Below are 22,234 nucleotides of genomic sequence, written 5' to 3' on the forward strand. Positions count from 1 at the left end.
CTTGGAGCCATTTATATTAAAATAACTAAACAGGCTACAAGGCCCTGTACTGCAGGGTCAGGACCTATTGAAGGAGAGACACCTTCTCTCACTGACAGCACCCCACACATGAAACCCCCAGGAACTCATTGGGGACACTGTTGCCTACTGAGCCCAGCTGCTCCACCCTGCCCTCGGAGGTGCAGCAGCCAGCTACTGATTTTCTACTTTTCCATGCCTGTTTGGCATGCTCCTTGCCTGATTCCTAAACCCTGGAGTTCTCTATCCCCAGCTAATAGATGCAAGGATATGCTAATACCCCTTTATAACTTTGTGAAAACCTGTGCTTTCAGTTAAATAGGCCCTTCATTAATCAGAGATACATTTAATCAGTAAATTAAGTTTTGGAGTTACATGTTTTACTTGATTTGAAGCAAAAGCAATTTGATTCTAAGTTTAGACTGCAGCTGTCTTTCTTTGTTTCCTTTAATTTGAACACTAAGGTGTTTCTACTGATACATGCACACTAAGCAGTCAATACTTCCATAATGTATTTGTACAAAGTGCTTCGCAATAATCAGCCTCAATCCCAAATGTCTTATAAACAAAATTTAATTCACTCTATTGTTTATATAATGTAATATTAATATTACTGCATCTAATAATATTGAAAGAGTTTGTGTCCCTTTCTCATGCCATCAGCGTTGTGGTTTTAATATTAACAAATTAATCTGTCTTAGTAATAAAATCAGATCTCTCACACTGGTTTAGTGATTAGGAATACATCTGAATTTGTGAAGATGCTGTTGCTTAGCCATTGCCTTTAAAGAGAAACTAGAAAGAAGCTAAAAGTCAGGTGTATTTTATCAGATTTACTTCGAATCAAACCCCCAGCATATATTACAGAACACGGATTCAATATAAATAAATACAATTCATGTGTCATCAGGCAATTCATTCAATTAATTCTCTTCATTCCTTATATATACTTCAAAACTCAGATTAATTCTCAAACTCTCTTCATGTTCTTTCTCTTTAGGATTCCCAAGATGTATTGTGGTGTGCTCGTGTTATCTCAGTCTGATTGCTTTTACACAGACACAGATTTCTGGAGCTCACACTCAATGCAATGAAAAATGTGAAATGTTGACCATTTCAGGCTTGGATCTTAGGTTTTCAAAGTGCAGCTGTGACTTCAGTAGTGACCGTCTTTAAGGCTTAGTCTTTGAGAAACTGTTCCACTAATTGGGATAGTACTAATTACTGATTGAGCTATCTGGTATATGTCTCTATACCAGAAAACTACTTGATCTCTAAATGGCATGTTACAGAATGTCCTGTTTTTGCCTTTGCATATCATAGCTTCTGCTGTGCCATAAGGTTTGTTCTATCATTTTCAGAAAGTGAGAAGGGAATACAATTACACAAAATAAAAAAGTACTGTTTTGGCCATAGTTGTCTAAATTTAAAAATAAAATAGAATTAAATAAAGTAGCTTGTCAACTTAAAAAAATCAAAAAAGAAATTTCTCTGACACACATCAGCAACGTAACTCAGGCAGAGGCAGAGCTGAAGAAAATGGATTTATTTAAGAAAATAGTTTTCTTAGGCAACAATAATAGTAATTTTTCCATGCATAAAAAGGGAAACTGATGACTTTGGATCTGTAATGAAAAAAGAACAAGGCAAACCATTTCTATAATAAAACTAGAAAGCTCCTCCCTGAGTCGGGGATGATAACAGTTAAGCTGGCAGGAGGCCACTGCAAAATATGTAACAAAATATGTAAAACACAGCACCAGTTCCGCAGGCTGCCACAGAGTGCCTTTAAACTAACCCACTCCAAAAGCTGCCACCTCAAAGCTGCTTAAATTACAACAAAATGAACATGCATTCTATATTAGCAGGGCAATTAAATGTTAATTGTTGCATTAAGATGTCAAACAAGCACACTTTAGCTGGTCGCAATTTTTTTTCAAGCTGAGCCAGACATGTTCAAGGGCCAACAAGGCTATTAGATTTCTTTTGCTACAAAAATGAGTTTAAACATTTGTAAGTGATCATTTTGCTATTAAAAACATGAAACCATATACTTTGTTTCCAATGAGTGACCTATGGGAGAGTTGATGCATAGTACTGTAGAGATGTTGTGTAATTATCTGGATAATATCAAGCAATGTGACACCAATGTCATCCTTATTCAAGCAAGCAACCTCACAGCCAGGTCTAGAATTTGTCATCTGCTATGTCGTCCAAGGAGATATTTAAGCAGGCATTTTGATAATATCCAGATCAAAAATTAAAAGTAAAATAAATAAAAGTTGGAGGATCAGCTTCAGGATCACAAAGAATAAATGATAGGTTTTAAACATGATTCTTTAATCATACTAATCCCCAAAACAAAATGTGTTCTGTTCATAAGATTTTTTTTCTTTTGGACCTCAGAGCATTTTTTTTATTTGTATATAAATGGTGATTATTATCTATCCAAAACTGAAGTACCTCACCCAGCTCAACATGACACTTTAGTACCTGCTTCATAGCCAGGCAGAGTTTCACTCTCATAACAGCTGAGAATTAGAAAGGACACTACAGTCACACCCTTAGGACTCAGGACTATGTTTGAGGCACATTTCAAAGGTTTTGCAGAAAACCACATTTTGAAAACATCACACATGGAGCCACCTAGATGTCAAACAAAGACCAAGAAAGAAGAAAATGCTCTTGCACTCCTTTGACAGTCAAAAAAATAAAATAAAATACCATAAAAATAAGGGACCATAAAGGGGAAAAAAGGGGAAAATACCACTGGGCCTTTCAAGATTTAACCAGCTTGAATCCTTGTCCTGTGTCAAGCACAGTTGGTGGAAACCATCTTAACTTCATTCTCCTAAAACATCGCAGACAAATGCTACATGCCCAAAAAAGGTTTAGCCCACCACACCAGTTTGCCAGATGTACAAGTGGGTAAGTTATCCTGGGGAAATACACCATCCAGTGCTTGGCAAGATCACTTCCTGTGGGCAAATGCAGCATATAGTCACTCCAATGCTTGGAAACCCCATACATTGCAGTCACAGTACGCCCTTTCTCCGACCACTGAATATTGTTGTCAGGGTTGCAGTTAAATTCCACCCAGTCCGATGTAAAATCTCCCAGCTGAGGGGGATCTGCCTCCTCTGCGTCAACGTATTTGGCCATTTTCGCGCCCTGAACAGCCACATACAGGTCGCCGACTTTCTGTACTTCTTTGACCCAAGGCAAAGCATTTTCACAGTCCAGCACGATTATGAGCCTGGAGCAGAAGGCGCCGTTCTTCTCCTTCCACCAGTCCAGCAGGTTTCCTAGCTGCAGCGTGTCCCCTCCTGAACAAGAGAAACGAGCATCACACGGTTACCCATCAGCTTGACCCCTAGCACTTACGGCTTCCTGCTCGTTCCCTGAGGTGGAGCAGGTACATATCAACAACAGCTTTTGCAAATTTAAGAAAATAAACTGGATTATAAAAGGCAAAGACTAACAAAGCCAAGTTGATCATTTGCATACATGCAAATATATCTAAGAAGCACCATAGATATAGACTTCAGATATGTAGTGCAAGCACATGAACTGTATGTTCTAGTTTAAAATTAAAAGCATACAAATACATTAATGTAAAAACAAAACCTTTTACTTTTTAAAAATTTCCCTACAATACTGTTATTAGACATTACAGGCCTCCTCCTAAGTGGCTAGAGGTTGGAGAGCTTCTCCAATTAAAACCACTGACAATGTATTTTTCAGTATTCTAAACTTGAGGCTGCCTTGAATCAAGTGATTTAGTCACAGTGACACAGATGCATCTTTGCAAAAAGGGTGTCGGGGGGGCAGGCTGATTGAATGCATTTGCTAAATAAAAATAATGTACAAGTCTCTATTCATCACAACTGTTCTAATAGTTTTAAAGATGTAATGGTATAATCACTCTATGAAAAATGCATAAAATGCATTTTAAATTGCTAAGAGCTGATGTAGCAGATAGTTAAAATAAACATATTAGTAGAAACAGTTTAGATCAAAAGACCAATGGCCTGTGTTTTTTTACTATAGGCTCTTGTGCAATGAAAAAAACATGTTCTGAAGGAAGCATGTCTATAACATAATTCAAAATAACATCACAAAGAAAACATAAAATACCAGCTGAGTAACTTGCAAAGTGCAGCAACCATATTATAAAATAATTATGAAGCATTTTCATATCTGCAACAAATGTATATTAACTTTAAAGTATAGAGATGATAAACTTCACGATCTGAAGATGTTATTTCCATACATACAGACCCCCACTCATTTATTGTCCAGTACTGGTTCTGGAATGTCAAATTGTCTGCAGGTTTTCATTCCTAACTAACAGGCTAAATCAGCTTCTTACTGACTTTTTCACATAAAAAAAAAAAGACTTTCGTCTTAAATTTAGAACTGTCAATTATTTTTATTACACTCGCCATTTTTGGAATTGTCAGTTGTGTGCTTTTTACGTTTTTTGACTCGCAGAGAAAAAAAACAACCCCCACACACACGTGAGAAAGAGTAAGCGAAGGGAGATTCCTATGACCTGTGCATGTTCCAGGCAACGCCAACCACACAGCCCTGTCTACGAGGATCAGCGCTGACTTGAGGAGAGTCAGATTCGCATGACTCAGGCTCGAACCCGTCACAACAGGACCTGTCAGTTAGTGAATGTGACCCTAGCTTTATAGGTTTCATAAGATTCTTGCCAGCTGCTCGGACAGACCCATAACCAGACCACCTTAACGTTTAACTGCATAGGCCAGTCCTTCAGGTGCTGTTGTATAAAAGAGACTGGGAAAACCTGCTGACACTGCAGCCCTCCAGGGCCATGTCTGGACAGCCTTGAATGAATGCCTCTTTTTAATGCAAGCACAGGGTGGCACAGACTGAATTGAACTCCTGAGTGCCTTTTAACTTTCTCTGTGTATACTCAAAACACTGTACTAGACTGGGATCGCCTCTTCACATTTCTGCAGAAATTAAGTGGAAAACAACAATCTAATTCGTGCTCCTTAAAGCATTGTCTTGCCCACTTCAGAGTCTATTTAATCAATTATTGTATCATATTTTATCTGAAAATATTACACAATATTTTCACGCCCTATTACACGAGCTTCATCTTTTCTCACTGTCTGCCTCACCAAGTTTCATATTAAAGCAGCACGATTTTTTATTTTTGCTGTGTGTCATGCTTCATACTATTTATCTACAAACCCAGAGTGCATTATATGATTTTAACAACTCATAAAACTTTGTTTTTTGTGGTTTGAAGTAGGATACTGCTACATTTTGAGCAACCTCAGTGAAACAGAGCCTGAAGAATTACAGGGATGGTAATAGTAAGAGTTCTGCTTATAACAGATAAATCACCATGTCCAGATGTTATTTTTGTAACTGTTCTCTAAGACATGAGGGATGTTACTCATGAACTTTTAGCCAGGATCTTTAATGGGTCACACTAAATAGGAGAAGAGACTGGAGACTGGAGAATTGATAACATTGTACCCATCCATAATAAGGAGGGCAAAACTGGGTCAGGCAAGAATTTACACATAGTAATGAAGGTATTAGGGACAGCCATTATGGGTTTAGAAAAGACAGACCCTATTTAGCTTTCTTGGTTACTTTGAATAAGCAATGATGGACCCAAACTTAAGTAATTTTGGACAATCTGATTTTAAGACCGTAATTGAAGCTGCACATAAATGTCTGATTTTGAAACTGGAAGAAAAAATGAAAGGGAACGTCATGAATGCAGAGAGTAGAGACAACGCAAAAAAAATATTGACTGGAACAATTCAATTGCTGATCTAAAACCTTTTACTTCAAACTAATATTTTTAATTAATAACTTAATTAAAATTACTGACACTATTATTTTTAATTTATATTTCCATTTTTCGTACCTATCAGGTACCTTTTCCTACACCCATTCTTGTTTTTCTCAAGTTTCCATTCTCTGAATCCTTCTGTTTTTACATTATTTTTGTTCTTTTATATTACATTACGGATGTTTCTTATGTAGTTAACTATTTTCATGAAATCGTTTTGTATATTTTCCAATTATTTTGTCTTTTGTGTTCCAATTCATTATTTTATTTAGATTAATTTCATTTTTTTCTTTTTAGTTTTTGTTGAAATGTATTAAAACTCATATTATTAGAAGTCCTAAGTTTCAGCCCTGGGTTTTGAACAAAATATTACATTTGAAATATATATGCATGCATCATTTTCTAATTCAACAAAATGTGACAGCATAGGAAGGGTCTGGATACAAGTGTAAAGGTACTGTACAGATAAAGACATTGTTTCAAGCAAGGGTGCTGTTAGGATCACTGGTATTAGAGAATGCATTTGCAATTTGTAAAGAAATCTGTAAAATATTTAACTCTGGTACAACAGAAAGAAAAACGAAAATTTTGAAAGGTGTAACGTTGAAAACAATAAGGGTGAAGACATACTGGCAATTTAATACACAATAATGATAATAGCACAATGACGTATGCTTTGCAGCAGATGCCAAATGTATAAAGAAGATTGCTAATGAAAAGAAAAAATCATGTAAGATATAATTAATTTTATTAATAGCTATTGATATATATTAACTATTACTCTGAAACTTAATTGAAATATGGACTCAATTGCCTCCTCTACTTTGAAGCCTTTCTTATATAATTACATGTACATTTTTTATTTAAATAGTAGCTGTCAACAGCTTTTTCCTTGGGGGATTTCTGGCGAGAACAACTGGCTGTACATAGGCTGAAGAAGAATCAGAAAAGCCTCTAATTAGAACACTGTGAAACATTTTGTATTTGCATTTCATGGTTCACAATTGTTTGTATGTGGGACAAGATGGCCTCATTCTGACAAAGGATACCTGATACAGAAATGCCAGAGGCGAAATGCTGCTTGCTCATTAGTCCATAACACTGCTGTGATTGACAGATCGACATGAAAATGCCAGAGGCAACATACTGCTTGCTTACTGGTCCAGAAGCTCACTGCAATTGACAGTCTGGAATGATTATCGAAAAAAAAGATTTTTTTTCCCCATCAGATCTCAATGGGTATTCCTACGATTCAATGCATTAAATTCCTATGAGGCTCAAGTGCTCCTTTGCCTATTAACTAAGACTAAATAAAGCAGTACTAAATCAGTTTTTTGGTACAATCTTTTTTTCTGTTAAAAGAAGAAATCTAACCCTATGGAAGGCTGGGAAGTTTCTTGTATTTTGTACTTGATCCCTTGATAAATCTTTTCATTTCTACTGTTATGTTTCTTTGTTTTTCTTTTGGCTTCTCCAATGCTAGGGTGCATCCCTCCTCACACAGCATCCTCGAAGAAGATAAATATGAAAAATGTCAACACCACAACAATATGGCGCAGGACTGAGTTCCATTAATTTTCACTTCTTAGCGATTAACAGCTGCAGGCACACGGCTGATGGCCGCAGTCTTTGTTAATCTGCTTTATAGGCTGTGAGGGGCAATACATTACAGCAGCTCCCTTCAGTGTGGTCCATCTGCCAAGAAACATCATTGACACTTCGAATCTCTTTGACTTCCCTGCTGTTTCACCTGAAACCACTTAAAAACTGCAACAGGGTTTTTTTTAATACTAGCTTCACTCAAATACTGCAACATGTACTGCAACAAATACAGAGAGATCACATTGAAACCCTGCCAAGATACTTCTTTTACAGGGTAACAAATACATAAACCCTCTTCAGACATCTGGATTGTTTAAGGTGCTACATAAAATTAATGTTATGCATTTTTGTATGTTTTGCTAAAAATAACTAAAAGGTGTTTCTGAAAAAGAGGTACTTTTCAAGTGAAGATACAGGAAAAAAAAACAAATAATACAAACAATACAATTTTCTAGGGCTCAAAAGAGATAGGAAAGGGAGTTTAGTATTTCTGGTTAATGTTTTTTGCTACTAGGTTATGAATTAAATGATGAGAAGTACTAGTTAACTGCACATAAAATCAAAATCCTTTCATCTACCATAAACACTGCATTTTTGTTTCTTTCCAAAAATTACGAGGTGGAGAGTTTATGACAAGTACTGGAAATACAGTATTTTTATGTCTTATTTTCCTAGTCCTGGGAAAACCTGACTCTACTGCAACATCCCATAGTCCTAAAATACTCTACTAGAATATCCAACACTTTTCAGAAAAATCTACCAATAAACATGAATTCAATTTAGTAAAATGTCCATAATTCGAAATGGAGAAAACAACTCCTTTAAATCCAATGTTGTAATAATGCCAAGTATTTTAATAGAATCATGTTTTTAAAGGTGCCAGATGCTCTCGAAGCAGATTACGTTTAAAATAAGGATCTGCATACTTTCTTCTTAATTGTGCTCTTTATAGTTTTATAAAGAAATGTAAGTTTTAGTATTTTAAATTCCAGACACTATTTTAAGTCTCAGCATGAAAAAATCAATTACCTAGTAATTTACCATAATTATCTTTCATTAAGCATGCAAATAATTTTGATGTGATAATTAAGACTTGGATTATAAAATTAAAAGAATGTATTCTACTATATTGTGCACTCCATATGAACTGCATTTGGACAATTATGTTTGGAAATATAATACAACCTAAAAGACAAGCTTTTTTATAATAGGTACAGCATATAATATTTTTCCCTATTTACTGTCTAGTGGGTAAAAGCCAAGTGTTTGACTGAAAACTATTCCAGCCTCTTAAATCCTGCCAATTTCTAAACATAATCGCTGCTGGGAAAAATTAAATATAATAGATGCTGTGGAATATTTTGTAGCCTATCCTACATTAAATCCTCAATAAAAGGCTTCCTCAGGTCCAGCTGTTATCAATAAATCATTTGCGTGCACTAATCACTTTACAATAAAAATGATCAAGTATCTTGGCAAAAGCATTTGCAAAGCTGCCAGGGTTAACTTTCAGGCAAGGTTTCACAGTTCCACAGCTAAGAGTTCATGGGTGTGTAATTGATGTAGAACTGCTTGCTGGTATTGATCTGATTCACCACATGAAAAACACATTACCTGCCAATGCCCACTCTCCGGAGCCATGGGAGTGGCCACTGTAATACACGATGTAGGTATCGTGTCTGGGTCCGTCCGGGGTCCGCAGGTCCAGGAAAGACTTCAGTTTGGACTGCAGGGTATCCAAGGACAAGCCGCTGGTGGAGTAGTCACAGCCGTACGTCTCAATCATATGGTAGGCAAAGAATCTCTGGATGGAGTTCAGCATGCCCGTCGACCTCAGGTTTAAATCCTCCACGTGGTGAGGAGGGAGCAAAGTGGGCTGGCCATCAACACTGTAGGAGAAAAACAAGAATATAGGAGACACGCCTCTGTCTCGCCAGCCCTCTACAGTGTGTCCCATCCATTAGCTAGTCAACACTGTTAAATAAAGCAAACAAACTTCCAAAGATTTACCTGTCAACGCTGCCCCAGTGACTCATTCTTCCTACATTCAGACAGTCCTGTGGGTGGATGTCTCTGAGTACCATAAAAACCTCACTCTGTCCACAACCTAGAGCTGTGGCTCTCAATCCTGGGTCTGACCAACCACTCTGCTAATGGTTGTCTCTCCAGCTGGGCTCTCAAATCTTTGCTGTTCTAATTAGTGCCTTAAACACGCTCAGACCTTGGTTTCAAAAATACCTAAGCTAAAGTTTATTTTGTCCCAAAATATCACTTTATAAAACTTCATGCACTCTCCCCAATTTGCTAATTTAGCATTTTTCTGCTTCACGACTAAGAAGCTCCTTACAGGTGATCAATTGAAGAAGAACAAACACTGAATGACACTATATCAGACACTCCCACAGTGAGTCAATGTTTTCTGTTAAAGACCAGTTTCTCCCACATCACCCAACGCTTACATATGGGATAGCTCTGACAATCACTAATTAGTAAAGGCTTCATATCAACTGGTAACTTTTAACATTTTAAGAACTGAAGGCAAATTTTACAAAAGACCTTTCTTATAACATTGAAATTAATTACCCTATATACTAGAAGACTCAAGAGATCCTCAGGACCAGACCAGGACATGGATTGTGCATTGATTAATATTTCACCTGTGAATGTTCTGCTGAAATATATTATTTCCTACTCAAATATAAATGTGTTTATATGTATATCTGATGGTTTTATCCATTTATCCAATTATATTTCAATTCAGGTGAAGTACCTTTTTCCAGCATACAACAGCAGTGTTTCACATGGGATTTGAACCCAAAACCTTCTAGTTAGGAATCCAGAATCCTAACCAAACCTCCACAAAGCTGCCTTTTTAACTATATAAAGTGGCTGAAAAAGTAACACATGCATTAGCTGTAAATTATAGGAAACAGGAGCTGTCTTGGTTTGTACATTTTTGCATTGGGTTGCAAATAATAAACTTACATTTTTCAGTGACATGCAAGCACAGACCTGTAGTGTTCTGACTATGTGATTTGTGAAAAAAAATGTAATATTCTTACTTTGTTCACAAGACATCCTTCCCAAAAGCATACTTGATTGAAACTGCATACTTAGAACCTACTACATTATTCTAAAATTAGAATTGTTAAGCATTATACAGGCTTGATTCTTCACCGAGGCTGAAGAAACAGCTCCACTGTCTCATAGCCACAGTTCAGCCTGCTCATTTGTATGAGCTTGGCCTGCTAGTTTCTCCTCTCCCCAGGGGAGGCTGGCACTCTCCTCATCATTGAAAAAAACAGGATGTGAATCCATTAAAATCCGAATGATAAAACTGCTACATTCTCATCACGTGTCTCACCCCCCTGCTGGGCTTCAAACTCACACTCACACTGGAACACTGGAAGGTGATAACTACAGCACAGTGCTTAAGTGTGATCAGCCATTAAAGAGAAAACTGGAAACATTTTGTTAATATGCACAGATAAAAGGTGCCATTCAATCTGTATGCAGAAGAGACATGAAACAACAAGACTTCTCATTAAGCAGGGAAAATACTGTCAAAAACGCGTCTGTTGATGTATAATGAATTATATTTCGCTTGTGATGACCTGCGTCCATAAAAATATCTTGTTTTTAGACTTCTTTTTCTTATCAAGTAAACTTGATCTACACTTTACATGATATATGAACATGATATCTGTTATGAACCTCATATACAATAAAACTGGAAAGCTGGGCACCTAGCATTTTAAACTAATGTTATAATTTGATGGTGAAATTTCAATCACCGTCACCATTATTTTTTGCAAACTGCTTTAATGTTACCTCAGTTAAAGCTGGACTGAAGTACACAAGGAGGCATAAGGCAACTGGTATCAGTCACACAAATACAATGACATCCCAAATTGGATTAATTCTTTAAGGCAAAGGCATGACTTTAACCCATGTTTAACCCATTTGGGTACTCGGATCTCTAAATTTCTCAATAACCGATAGGAAAAGCAAATTATAAAATCAGTTTTTGACCCCAGTTGCATGCATCAGACTATTTGTAAATGTTTTACAGCGTTGCCATAAATGAAAAATCCTAAAATGTAAAAATCTTAAGTCTTAAAGTGTATAACGATGGTCTGCAGTGTTCTGTACCTGCAATAGTTGGTGGGGACAATGACAGCATATCCCACACATGTTCCTCCCAAACAATTTCCAAGTTCATGAAACAAACCATGAGCCAAGGACTCCAGGGGTAGAACAACGAGGAATACACTCATGAAGATCCCATTAGTGACCTGAAATAAAGTACAAATTAAAACCAGAATGTGAAGCTACACTTAAGTTATATCTAATACAGTTGCTCACTCAGTACTAACCTGATAAAACAAGTTTCTCTCTCTTATCAACATGTATTAAATCCTCACATTAAAGAGGTCCCTCAGTTAATGATGTAGGATATGGTGAATTATAATATTTTTCAATATTAATTTAATTTAAAAAAAATATTTCTCATGTGCCAAAAGTTTAGAATCAACAAGTAAAGTGCTGTAAAATGGGAAATCCTGCTTATTCTTTTTGCTAGATGAATTCAATTACAGTATACCATGAGCAGATCACTGGGTCCTCTTAAATTCCTTTAAGGGGAAAATGCCCCTTGATTACTGAATGTAATGTTTCTGAATGCATAGAATAAGGTGGGGTATTCTGCCTTGTACGTCAGCTAAGGTAGAGGTGAGCTGCCTGGGGTCTGCAGATTGTCCATCCAACCAGAATGTTCATTCTGACTGTTAATCCTTAATGCTCATTCTGGGGATACTGACTGACTCTCTATCACTGCAAAGACTGGTTCTACCAAGGACCATTAAAATAAATTATCTGTCAGAATTGAGACAGAGCATATTCAACACTGTTTTTTGAAGAAGTTTCTTTTTTGCACTTATGGAGAACTGATAACAGAGAACTGTGTAATCTGTGAACCATTGATCTAACAATGCATACAAACTATTACACTAAAATAACAGCTAAAAAAGTCCTTTTAGACTTACCTGAAAAACAGACATGTATATTGATATCACGTACACTAGAGATAGCTATAATCAATGTATTTTTAAAACCAAGAAAAGACAAAGTTATGTAGGTCTTGCAGACCACTGTCTCTTCTAAATGTTGATTTGGAAAACCTTTCAAAATCGCTTTGCATTAAGACAGGATCCTGTCATACTAATGCTGATTCATTCAGCAGATATAGGGGTCAGAAAACATCAGAAAGCTCCTGCCTGTGACTGTAACTTCAAAGGAATGAAATCAATCCCCAATATGTGTTAGCTATGGGTACAGAAAAGGCCATTGATATGACTGAGTGGGATTTTTTATTTCAAACATTCATTAAGGTGACGTTTGGAGATATATTTGTGAATTTCATTAGACCTTTGTACAAATCACCCAAAGCACAGACACTTACTAATATAATTAATATTTTAGTCCCTTTACACTGGGAAGACGCACAATACATGAATGCCCATTATTTCCATTTTTATTTGCTTTAGCTAGTGAATCTTTAGCTGTTGCAATATTAAGTGATAGAGATAATACAGGTGCTTATGTTGGGAAAGTGGAATGGTGTTCCTGCATACAGATGAGTTATAGTTATATGTAAGAAACCCAGGCAGATTTCTACCAATATCCTTTCATATTTTAAATCAATATAGTGCCTTAATAAAAACGCAAGGATAAATGTAAATTATTTAATAAAACTATTTAAATAGAGGCTTGAGGGATATATAGGTATTAATGTAACATCAGGTTGGAAAAAATTAATGTATATGAATTGAATTATGGACCACTGATAATATTATACTGGATTTAGAGAGATGGGTCCACCTACCTTTATCAATATAAGGAGTGAATATGATTAAAATGTCTGTTTTATTTATGAGGTGACATATTTATTTCAATCTTTACCAGTAAAATGTCCATCAAAACATTTTACACTGATTAATAAATTGATTTCTAAATTTATTTGGGTCAAGAAAGAAGTACCAATAAAAACTTCAGTGTTGCATGCTCCATTTGAAATAGGTCGTTTAAATCTTCCAAATTTTCATTTTAGCTGGCTGATCAGCTGAGAGCTGCCACATAACTGGTTTAACCACATATAGCTATGTCTTCTTGGTTAATATTGGAGCAACAGTGAATACGTCTTTAAGAGCTACACTTTATATTATGTGCCATTACTATAAACGTTGCCAAGTATGTAAGAAACAGGAAAAGGTAAAAATTTGACTTAATTTACCGCTTTATGGGATACCTTGTTTGTTCCATGATCTCTTTTAGATGGTATTAATTAGGCTTAAACGCTAGAAGAAGGGTATTGTTGAACTAGGTGATTGATGTTGTAAGGACACTTTTTCAGATTTACAGGCAACAAAAAGGAAATATATCTGATAAACGTTTTATACAGTATATGTCTGCAGATATGAAACTTGGTTACAGTTAAATTAAAAAAAGAATTTCTATAAACACCAAGTGAAAAAACAATCCAACGTATTTACATCCTTAAAGGTTTTCTCTCTAAATTATATAAAGTGCTGAATTCAGAAATGAAAGATGATTTTATAAAAAAAAAAGGTAAAATGGGAAAATGATTTGCAACATGAGATTTCAGTACAACAGATACTGTTATGGAATTATATATTATATGCATTATATCATGTAATATTATATGTAATCCATCGAATATGCCATTAAGGAGAGCTAAATTTAAAGTTAATTTACTGTATTATCTGAGTGCCCATGTTGCAAACCAGAAATGATGATATGATGCATGTTATGAAATTGTTATACATTTAAAAAAATTGGAAATGCTACTCATTATATATCAAAAATGGAAAAACATCAACCAACATTTATTTTTTGGGTTATAAACATCTATTGTAGAATTTTTAAAATAACTGCAAAAAAAACATACTTTTGGAATTAACTCCAGCTATGCATACTGAAATATTAGAGAACAGACATTGCACCCTTTGTAAGGCAATGATGGAATGAGCTTGTGTCATATTGTACACTGGAAACAAATATGTACAATGTAGATGGACAACCAACCAAGAAATGTAAAGGGTTTGGGAGATGGGAATGATATGTTGGAAAAATTATGAAAAAATAATAACATTTATAAATAAAACACATAAATAAAAAGAATGACATGAAAAATGCTTAACTGGACTGAAAACAACAACTAAAAAATGACACCAGCATATGTAACAACACAAGCTGACATAATTTTACACTGTATTCTACTGCAGTATCAAAAATGTATTTTCTAACAATTGCTAAACATCTCAGAATTGAGAATTTCCTTCTCTAAATGAAAACTGCAAGTTAATTTTTCAGGCACCATACACACCCTAACCAGTTGGACAGAGAGCTTAAAAAGCCAATTTGGAAACCCTCCAGACTTAAAATATGTTTCTTCATTTCATAAATTAAAATAGTACAAATTCATTAAAACAACTTTCTGTTAAGGGTTGACAATACTGTCCTAACCACCTGGTACCACTGCAGAGAATGTCTTCCTCTAAAAGACATAACCAGCCCATTACATGAAAAGACTGCCATCCCTCTGGAAATGACTCTTCAGGAACAGCATGAGCTGACAGACAAGTCACTGAACAGGCAGAGATTTACAATGGACAGCTGTATTTACTGTGGACACCTGTACAACAGGATGGTCAATGATACTAGCTTAAGAAAGCCCTATACAACAATTTGTCTTAAAAAGTCTAAATTCATTTGACCTGCCAACCTCCTGTTAGAATAAAATCAGAGGAATTTCAGCAGCAAAAATTATAAAGCAGAGATTCTCCCACAGAGCATATGCATTTGAGCAATTACGTGAAGTGAACTAAGAATTTGCTTAATGAAACCTTTTTAAAATATTTCAACTCTAACTTGGTTGGAGGCGGTTCAGCAAGAGATGTAAGCCTAATTCACAGAGTGTAGCTGAGATTGAAACCACGAGAGAGCACCAAAACCAGGATTTAAAATTACGGTTAATGTACACATTATTTTGACTGCACACAGTAAAAACAAACTATAAATACAAAATACGTCACCCTGAGCTACAATATGCTACTATGCGAAAAAGACTTAGGCGTTATGTTGACACATCATTTCTAACTTCTAGACTATGTAGAGAACCAATTATAAAGGCAAGCAAACTATTAGGATATATAGTTAAAAATACAAATTTTAAATGAAGGAATCTTATGTTAAAATTGTATAATGCACAATTTTGGTCTCCATGTTTAAAAAAAAAAAATAGCTGCCCTGGAATCAATTCCAGGATTGAAGGGAATGTTTTGTCCTAACAGGCTGAATCGCTGTTCAAGTTTTATAGTCTTAAACAGAAAAGACTATGAGGAGACTTGATACAAGCACTCAAAATCCTCAAAGGCAATGACAGGAGACTTTTTACCCAAAGAGTTGAAGGAAAAAGCTGGCTGCCATGTTGTTGAAGCCAGTAGCCTGTCTTCTTTCGATAAATAGTTAGGAGAGATCCTGAAATCAATAAACTACAAACTACTACATGGGCTACACAGGCCAAATGGCCTCGTTTGCAACCTGTCTTACATCTTTAAAATATGTCCGATTACATGCAACAAATACACCTGACCAGATCAAACTGAGGTGCAGTAACAATGCTAAAGCATACATTCTTATAGGTTCATTGATTAAGATAATTGCTTTTATTTCCTTTTATGAGGCCTGACAAGAAGTACACAAATCTGAAATGGCGGTTAATAACACTGAAAACAATAAATCAAGGCAACAAAAGTGCTTTGTAAACCATCTTAATAAAAAAAACAGCATTTTATAGGACAGTAATCTGCTAAATCAGCAGGTATGTGTAAATTAATTTCACATCCTGTCTACCTAATGATGCATGCAGTCTGCACATATTTAATTACTCTTTAGTTCTGATGTTAATTTAAAGTTATTCTCTTTCCTACCAGCAAGAGCTTATTGTTGTGATTTTGTTATGAGCTTCACAGGTGGTGTGAGATCTCCTCTGACACAGCAGTCATTAATAAAAAAGATTCAGTACTTCTCTTTTGCTATGTGATCTCCAATTGTTACATACAAAAGGTTATGTGTGTTTCTGTTATATGGGTTTTCTTGATGTTTTATAGTCAAATGCAAAAACATCTTCCAAACTCTTACAGCAAAATCATTAAAAGAGATATTCAAGTTTTAACAGATTCTAAAGAAACATCACCAAAGGGACAATTAAATTAATTTTAAGTATGGTAAACACTCACATTAAACACTACAGTGCAAAGAGTTAAGCTTTCATTTATCACTTTTTGCCCATTTTAAATACAATGTAGAATCTTTCATGTATGAAGTCCATTGAGAGGGGACAGAATGAGAGAGAGGGAGAACTCAGAAAGGGCAGTTCTGAGGACATGCATTTCAAACACTCAATTCTTTAAAGCTCATTATGAAGACTGTACATTGTTCCATCTATAGCATGTTGTATTTAACCAGATACATTAAAATGAGAATAAATTATCATTTACATCGATGAGCTGGACACCACCCTATTATCCTGCATGTCACTAGAGAAATGTGAGCAAAGTACCTTGCTCTGGGGTATAATAGCAGAGACCCACCAGGAATCAGTACCCAACCCCAGAGTCCACAGCCCTGACCACTATTCCTCATTGCTGCCTATAGGCCTGTTTCCCACAACACACCTCTTTAAACCCTGACAGTTTCTCAGAGTGATCTGAGGTACTACAAATAACCAGAGAACATAAAATTATATAAAAAAGCATCATATATAACAACTTGGAAATTGTAGATTAGATCAATAAAGATGATTCAGTTTGAACTACTTTCTTGAGGTGAAGCCTTAATGCCCAAAAATGAATAACCTTTATGGTACTAGGAACCATTTTTTTTTTTGCTTTTACCATTAACCGACAACAATCTTTAGAAAACATATTTAGCATCTTGAAACTCATCAATGTTACCGCCTGCTGGATCTTGTATTAGATTCACAGAACAATCTATTTAGAAGCCTTGGGCAGTCTAACCTTCGGGTAAGAAAAATTACTGCTATATATTATGCACACTTTGTGTGAATATCATACTCACAGCTTTGTATATTCAAATCAATTCTGAGGAACAGTTATTTTTAACTCTACCATGATGAAAATGTGGAACTACATTAACCATTTCTGATATTTTGAAAACGTGAAAGATTTTCCAAAACCATGAGATTAAAGTCTGGGAAGTCTTTAGTAATTTAGTCATTTTGACAGGTCCTGTACTTCAAACAGAGCTTTCAGAAGTCACTTGTCTGGCTAGCTACAAAATCCTGTCGTTAATCAAGAGTGATTGCTGCTAATTAGTCCTGTCTTATACTTGATTTTGCAGATAACAACTTAAAGTACAATTAAGCTGATGTGTTGCCTTTGGAGAAATGCTGTAGTTAAAGAAGGTCATATAAATTAAGACTTGTCATAAAATACAACAAAAAAAATGTTATGTCAGGCTAGGTTTTGCAAAGAAACAGTTATAGATCAAACTGTTGAACATGTACTTTCTTTTTTGCTCCTACAGCATTAATTAGTTTCAAAAGCAAATTCCTATGCTTCCAATTTAGAAATATATACAATGAATGTTATAGAGCATTATAGTAAATAAGAGTGTTTTTTTTTTTTACTTTTTACATGCAAAACAATAAATGTATTGTTTGGTAGTGAAAATTATGTTTTATATTCAGCCAGGAATTTTGTAGGCAGTATGGACATTAAATGACTGAAGTAAATTAAAACATATTTTGAATTCTTCCATTCTTCATTGTGTTGTCTGCTTCATTCTAACATGGCTCCCTTAAGACAATCATATTACATTTTAACTTATCTGAGTTAAATCATTTAGCATGTGGATTGAGCAAAACTCAACAGACTTAGTTTTTGCTAATTCAGAGGTTTTCAAAAAATATGATTGTAGATTGATGCTTTTTTTCCTTTCTGGCACCATACGTCTTTGCAATAACCAATGATACCTTCTAGTAGAAACCCAATAATACCTGCTTTACAAAGGTAAACCTCTTCAAAATAAAAAACAATTAGGTTACGGTTTTATAGCTCATAAGACGAATTTAACTTTGCTGACTTTAAAATGACTGACTGAGACCATTAATTTGCTTTGTTGTGTATGAAATTACAAGAGAGGCAGCTGTGCATGAATTTTAACCCACCTGCCATGACACTGCACCCAGGATAGCTGTTGACACGAGACTGAAGAACACCAGGCGCTCTGAGATCAAGCAGAAATGGCGCATCCCCTTGGATGCCATCACCCTGTCCAGGCTTCTGTTTTCAGAACGCTGAGTGTAGTACACCTTCTGGCAGTCGTTCAGTTTGGTGTGGAACCCCCAAATGGTGATGATGAAGATGATGTGGCAGATCATCCAGAAGATCCCAAAAATGGAGAAGCCCGGTATCACAAAATACCACATCTGTAAATCCCTGAGCTTGAACGCCGCGAGGATAAAGAAACTGAGCTCTAGAAGTCCGAGTGGGAGAACAGACAGCCTCCGGCACAGACTGCCGTGAGTAAGGAACGGCAGCCAGCGTTCTGTGACGGACAGGCTGCCGAAGTAGACATCGAACAAGGGGTCGCACATCAGGCGGCTAAAGTAGCATGCCAGAGCAAAGGGGTTTATGGAGATCTTCAGCGACGGAAAAAACAACACCGAGGATATCACTGCGAACAGGACCAAGTTTGGAATTGCCATGAAGGACTTCATCCGCAGATCGACCATCAGAGTGGCCAAAGCTACCACCAGGAGAATGATGCTGATAGCCTTGTGAAGCAGCATTGCGGTGCTAGCTATAGCAAAGCCGACAAGCTCCAAAAACTCAGTGGAAGTCAAGAGAGCAGGCCGGTAACGGACACAACCGCAAATTCTTTCCACGAGAGCTGACAACGTCCTTATGATGATGCTGGTCAGGAGCAGGTAATTGGTGACTTCCTCTTTAACATCACTCTTTAAGGAGGAGCTGTTCAAGAAACACAGGAGACCTAGCAGAAACCCAAACCATAGATGGGACAGGCTCAGGCTTGCAGTTTCCATGGAGAAGTAATAATACAAAATGCTGGCAATTCCTAGGACAAACAGGCCCAAGATGAAAATCACCAGAATTAGAGAATCGTCCGTCTTCTCCCATCGTACATAGAGACCTAAGCATACGGCCACCAGCAAGTTGAGACTGGCTAAGTGACCAAGATAGCGCACAGAAGACCGCATGCTGACCTCCTTGTTCAACTCCTCCAGTCTAGTCATTGCTGCATACAGACAGTGACTGACACAGTAGCGCAATGACCTGCACATGTAAGTGGATGGGGACAGGCTCCTGCTCACACCAGCAAAATGTGGACCTGGGAAGGCTCATCCGGGATATTTGACATTCTCAGCCTGAGGAGACGTTCTCCAAATGCTGTAATAGCAAGTGTTCACCAACTGTAATAAACAAAACACCAAAAGCAAATTAAATAAATGCTTGTGTGCTGTTAAGTCAATAATCACAACCTCCCAAATACACAAAATCTGCAATGTCAAAGCATACCAATATCAATAAACAGGCTGCACAGCTCGTTACAAGACATTCTTACACGACGAAATACATTTATACATTTATACATTTTAAGAGCAAATGCTGGGGTCCTGGTAAATCCAGTTTCACTACGGGTTTCTGGGTGAAACCTGTAACCGAACCAAAAGTTAACACTCTTTTCAGCACCTGTTTGTATCCAAAGCATTCTCCTCATGAAAAAGACAACTTCAGCTTTCCTACAAGCCCTAGGCAAAACTAGATTTATCAAACCACCAGATTTTGCCCTTAATATATATCTCACCATGAAAACTTTTAGAGACAATGTAAGAAATCACAATTAGGTATGTTAAGTATATTCATATATATGAGGACTCCAAACAAACCTTACAGAAAACTTATATGTTTGATGACCGTTTGATGAATGCTTGTTAAATTTCTTCTTTCACGCCGAAATAAATCGTAAAAACAAGGGATTCATCTATCACACTATACTCTAATAATTTAAAAATGTCAGTATGTAGAGCATGTCACCTTTTTACAAAATCATAGAGAAGTCAAAACAAAGTGGTACAACGAAAGCACTTCTTGTTGCAGCAGAAGTAAGGAATTTCATGCCAAACACAATCTTAACATTAATATCTTGTGCACATCTGACAAAAAATCACTTCCATTGCGCAATGTGTCATTTTCTGATTGTATCTCATGTGTAACCAAACTAGATTCACATAAACACAGTTTACACTTGAAAAGTAACTTAAGCGTAAGCCCAAGAGAAAAGAAAGTTCCTCTTCCGCCTTATTTTCTTGGCTTGCCATAGATATTAGAAGGTGCATTTCTTTATACTTTCTGGGACAACACATTTATTAAACAGGATAGTAAACACGAAAAGACCACCTTATTAGCGACCATGCTAAAATGCATCAATTATTTAAAGATGAACAAATAACTTTCCTAAATAAGCTATTTTATTATTACATTTACACTGTTTATATTTTATTTTTTGGTACCGAAAGACGTGATAGTACATGCTTAGATACTGAAAATACTTTAAATAAAACGTACTGTCACGCGTTTTATCTACCAAGATTACATAGGTGCATATTTTATTCAACCATATCAAACTCTAAGACCAGACAGATTTCTATCCGTTTACTAAAAGTGAACAGTCTCTTCTCATGACGTTAAAACATATTTCTATCCGATAGCAAACTATCACCACTTCCTGCAGTGCGCAGTGAATGAAGTTCTTGCGTTTAAATTTATTTTGTTAACTACGCACCAGTTCAGTAGATTTTCAACGACTAACCGTGGACACAGGACAAATAAATCCTATCGTCGTTTCTCTCTGTTTTAATCCCATATGGTTATTTAAACTTCGTTGTTTAATTTATTTTGATTTCAGTTTGAAAACTTTCCCTGCCTCACATCCGCCATACTTTCTCCGTGTCAACTACGGCGAGCAGCGAAGACCAATCCCTGCCTCCATGGGACTCTTATCGCTAAAGCACCCATGCAGTCAAACGGGGTGGCACTGGAAATGCAGTAGATCGTGGTTACACGGGCATCCTAACAGTGTGCTGCTGTGAAGACACTTAAGCATACAAAAACAAAGATAGCAGTTGGATCACGATTTAGTGAAAGAAGCTGTTTGAACACTCCAACACAGAAAAGGAAATGACTTTACAAAATCATTAATGCATATAGTTTTGATGATTTAGATTTCAGGGTCATATCATATATTTTCATCTCATTTAATGAGATGAAAATGAGATATTTGTCAACAGTGACAAAAGAAGAAGATTACAAACTCTAAAGACACCGTGTCCCAGTACCCTCTGAGTCATGTGTAGCAGGGCTCCGTGTGCTGATGCAGTTAAGGAGCGATGTCACCCCCTCTGATACCCAGTGAAAAACTCTACCACAGTACAGAAGGCCTGTAAGAGGTGTTGTGCGTGACTGAGGGCCATGATCTACCAATATTGAATGTTGGAAGGAAGAAATGCATTCGTCACACATGCAGGAGTCAACGCATTAATGTCGGGTAAACATTAAGGGTAAATGGTTAATAACATACACCATAATGGATGATGCAACATTTACCAATAAAGACATTAAGACTGAAGTGAGTAAAGGAAAAAAA

General features: G+C 36.3%; 1 protein-coding gene across 2 annotated transcripts; it reads right to left on the minus strand.

Annotated features, from left to right (window-relative positions):
* Window positions 1-1,549: 1,549 nt before the first annotated feature.
* LOC148654924 (transmembrane protein 168-like) lies at window positions 1,550-21,559 on the minus strand. 2 transcript variants are annotated; one of them, XM_088644872.1, is made up of 5 exons: window positions 21,374-21,559; window positions 18,735-20,000; window positions 11,615-11,757; window positions 9,077-9,351; window positions 1,550-3,344 (listed from the first exon to the last, which is right to left on the minus strand). In XM_088644872.1, the coding sequence occupies exons 2-5, from the start codon at window positions 19,869-19,871 to the stop codon at window positions 2,797-2,799; spliced, it is 2,103 nt and encodes a 700-aa protein (XP_088500998.1). In that variant the 5' UTR covers window positions 19,872-20,000; window positions 21,374-21,559; the 3' UTR covers window positions 1,550-2,796. The 2 variants fall into 2 exon arrangements, with proteins under 2 accessions (XP_088500998.1, XP_088500999.1); XM_088644873.1 differs by having other exon boundaries at window positions 21,401-21,552.
* Window positions 21,560-22,234: the final 675 nt, after the last annotated feature.

The sequence above is a fragment of the Lepisosteus platostomus genome, chromosome 9, assembly GCF_059453375.1.
Source record: "Lepisosteus platostomus isolate fLepPlt1 chromosome 9, fLepPlt1.hap1, whole genome shotgun sequence".
In the NCBI taxonomy this organism is placed as follows: domain Eukaryota; kingdom Metazoa; phylum Chordata; class Actinopteri; order Semionotiformes; family Lepisosteidae; genus Lepisosteus; species Lepisosteus platostomus.

Excerpts from the sequence above, each read along its gene's own strand:
- LOC148654924 (XM_088644872.1), bottom strand. The coding sequence starts at position 19,871 with ATGTGCAGGTCATTGCGCTACTGTGTCAGTCACTGTCTGTATGCAGCA. Across the intron at positions 9,352-11,614 it reads GTCCCCACCAACTATTGCAG|TGTTGATGGCCAGCCCACTT; the intron begins GTACAGAACACT and ends TTTCTCCTACAG. Across the intron at positions 3,345-9,076 it reads CGGAGAGTGGGCATTGGCAG|GAGGGGACACGCTGCAGCTA; the intron begins GTAATGTGTTTT and ends TCTCTTGTTCAG.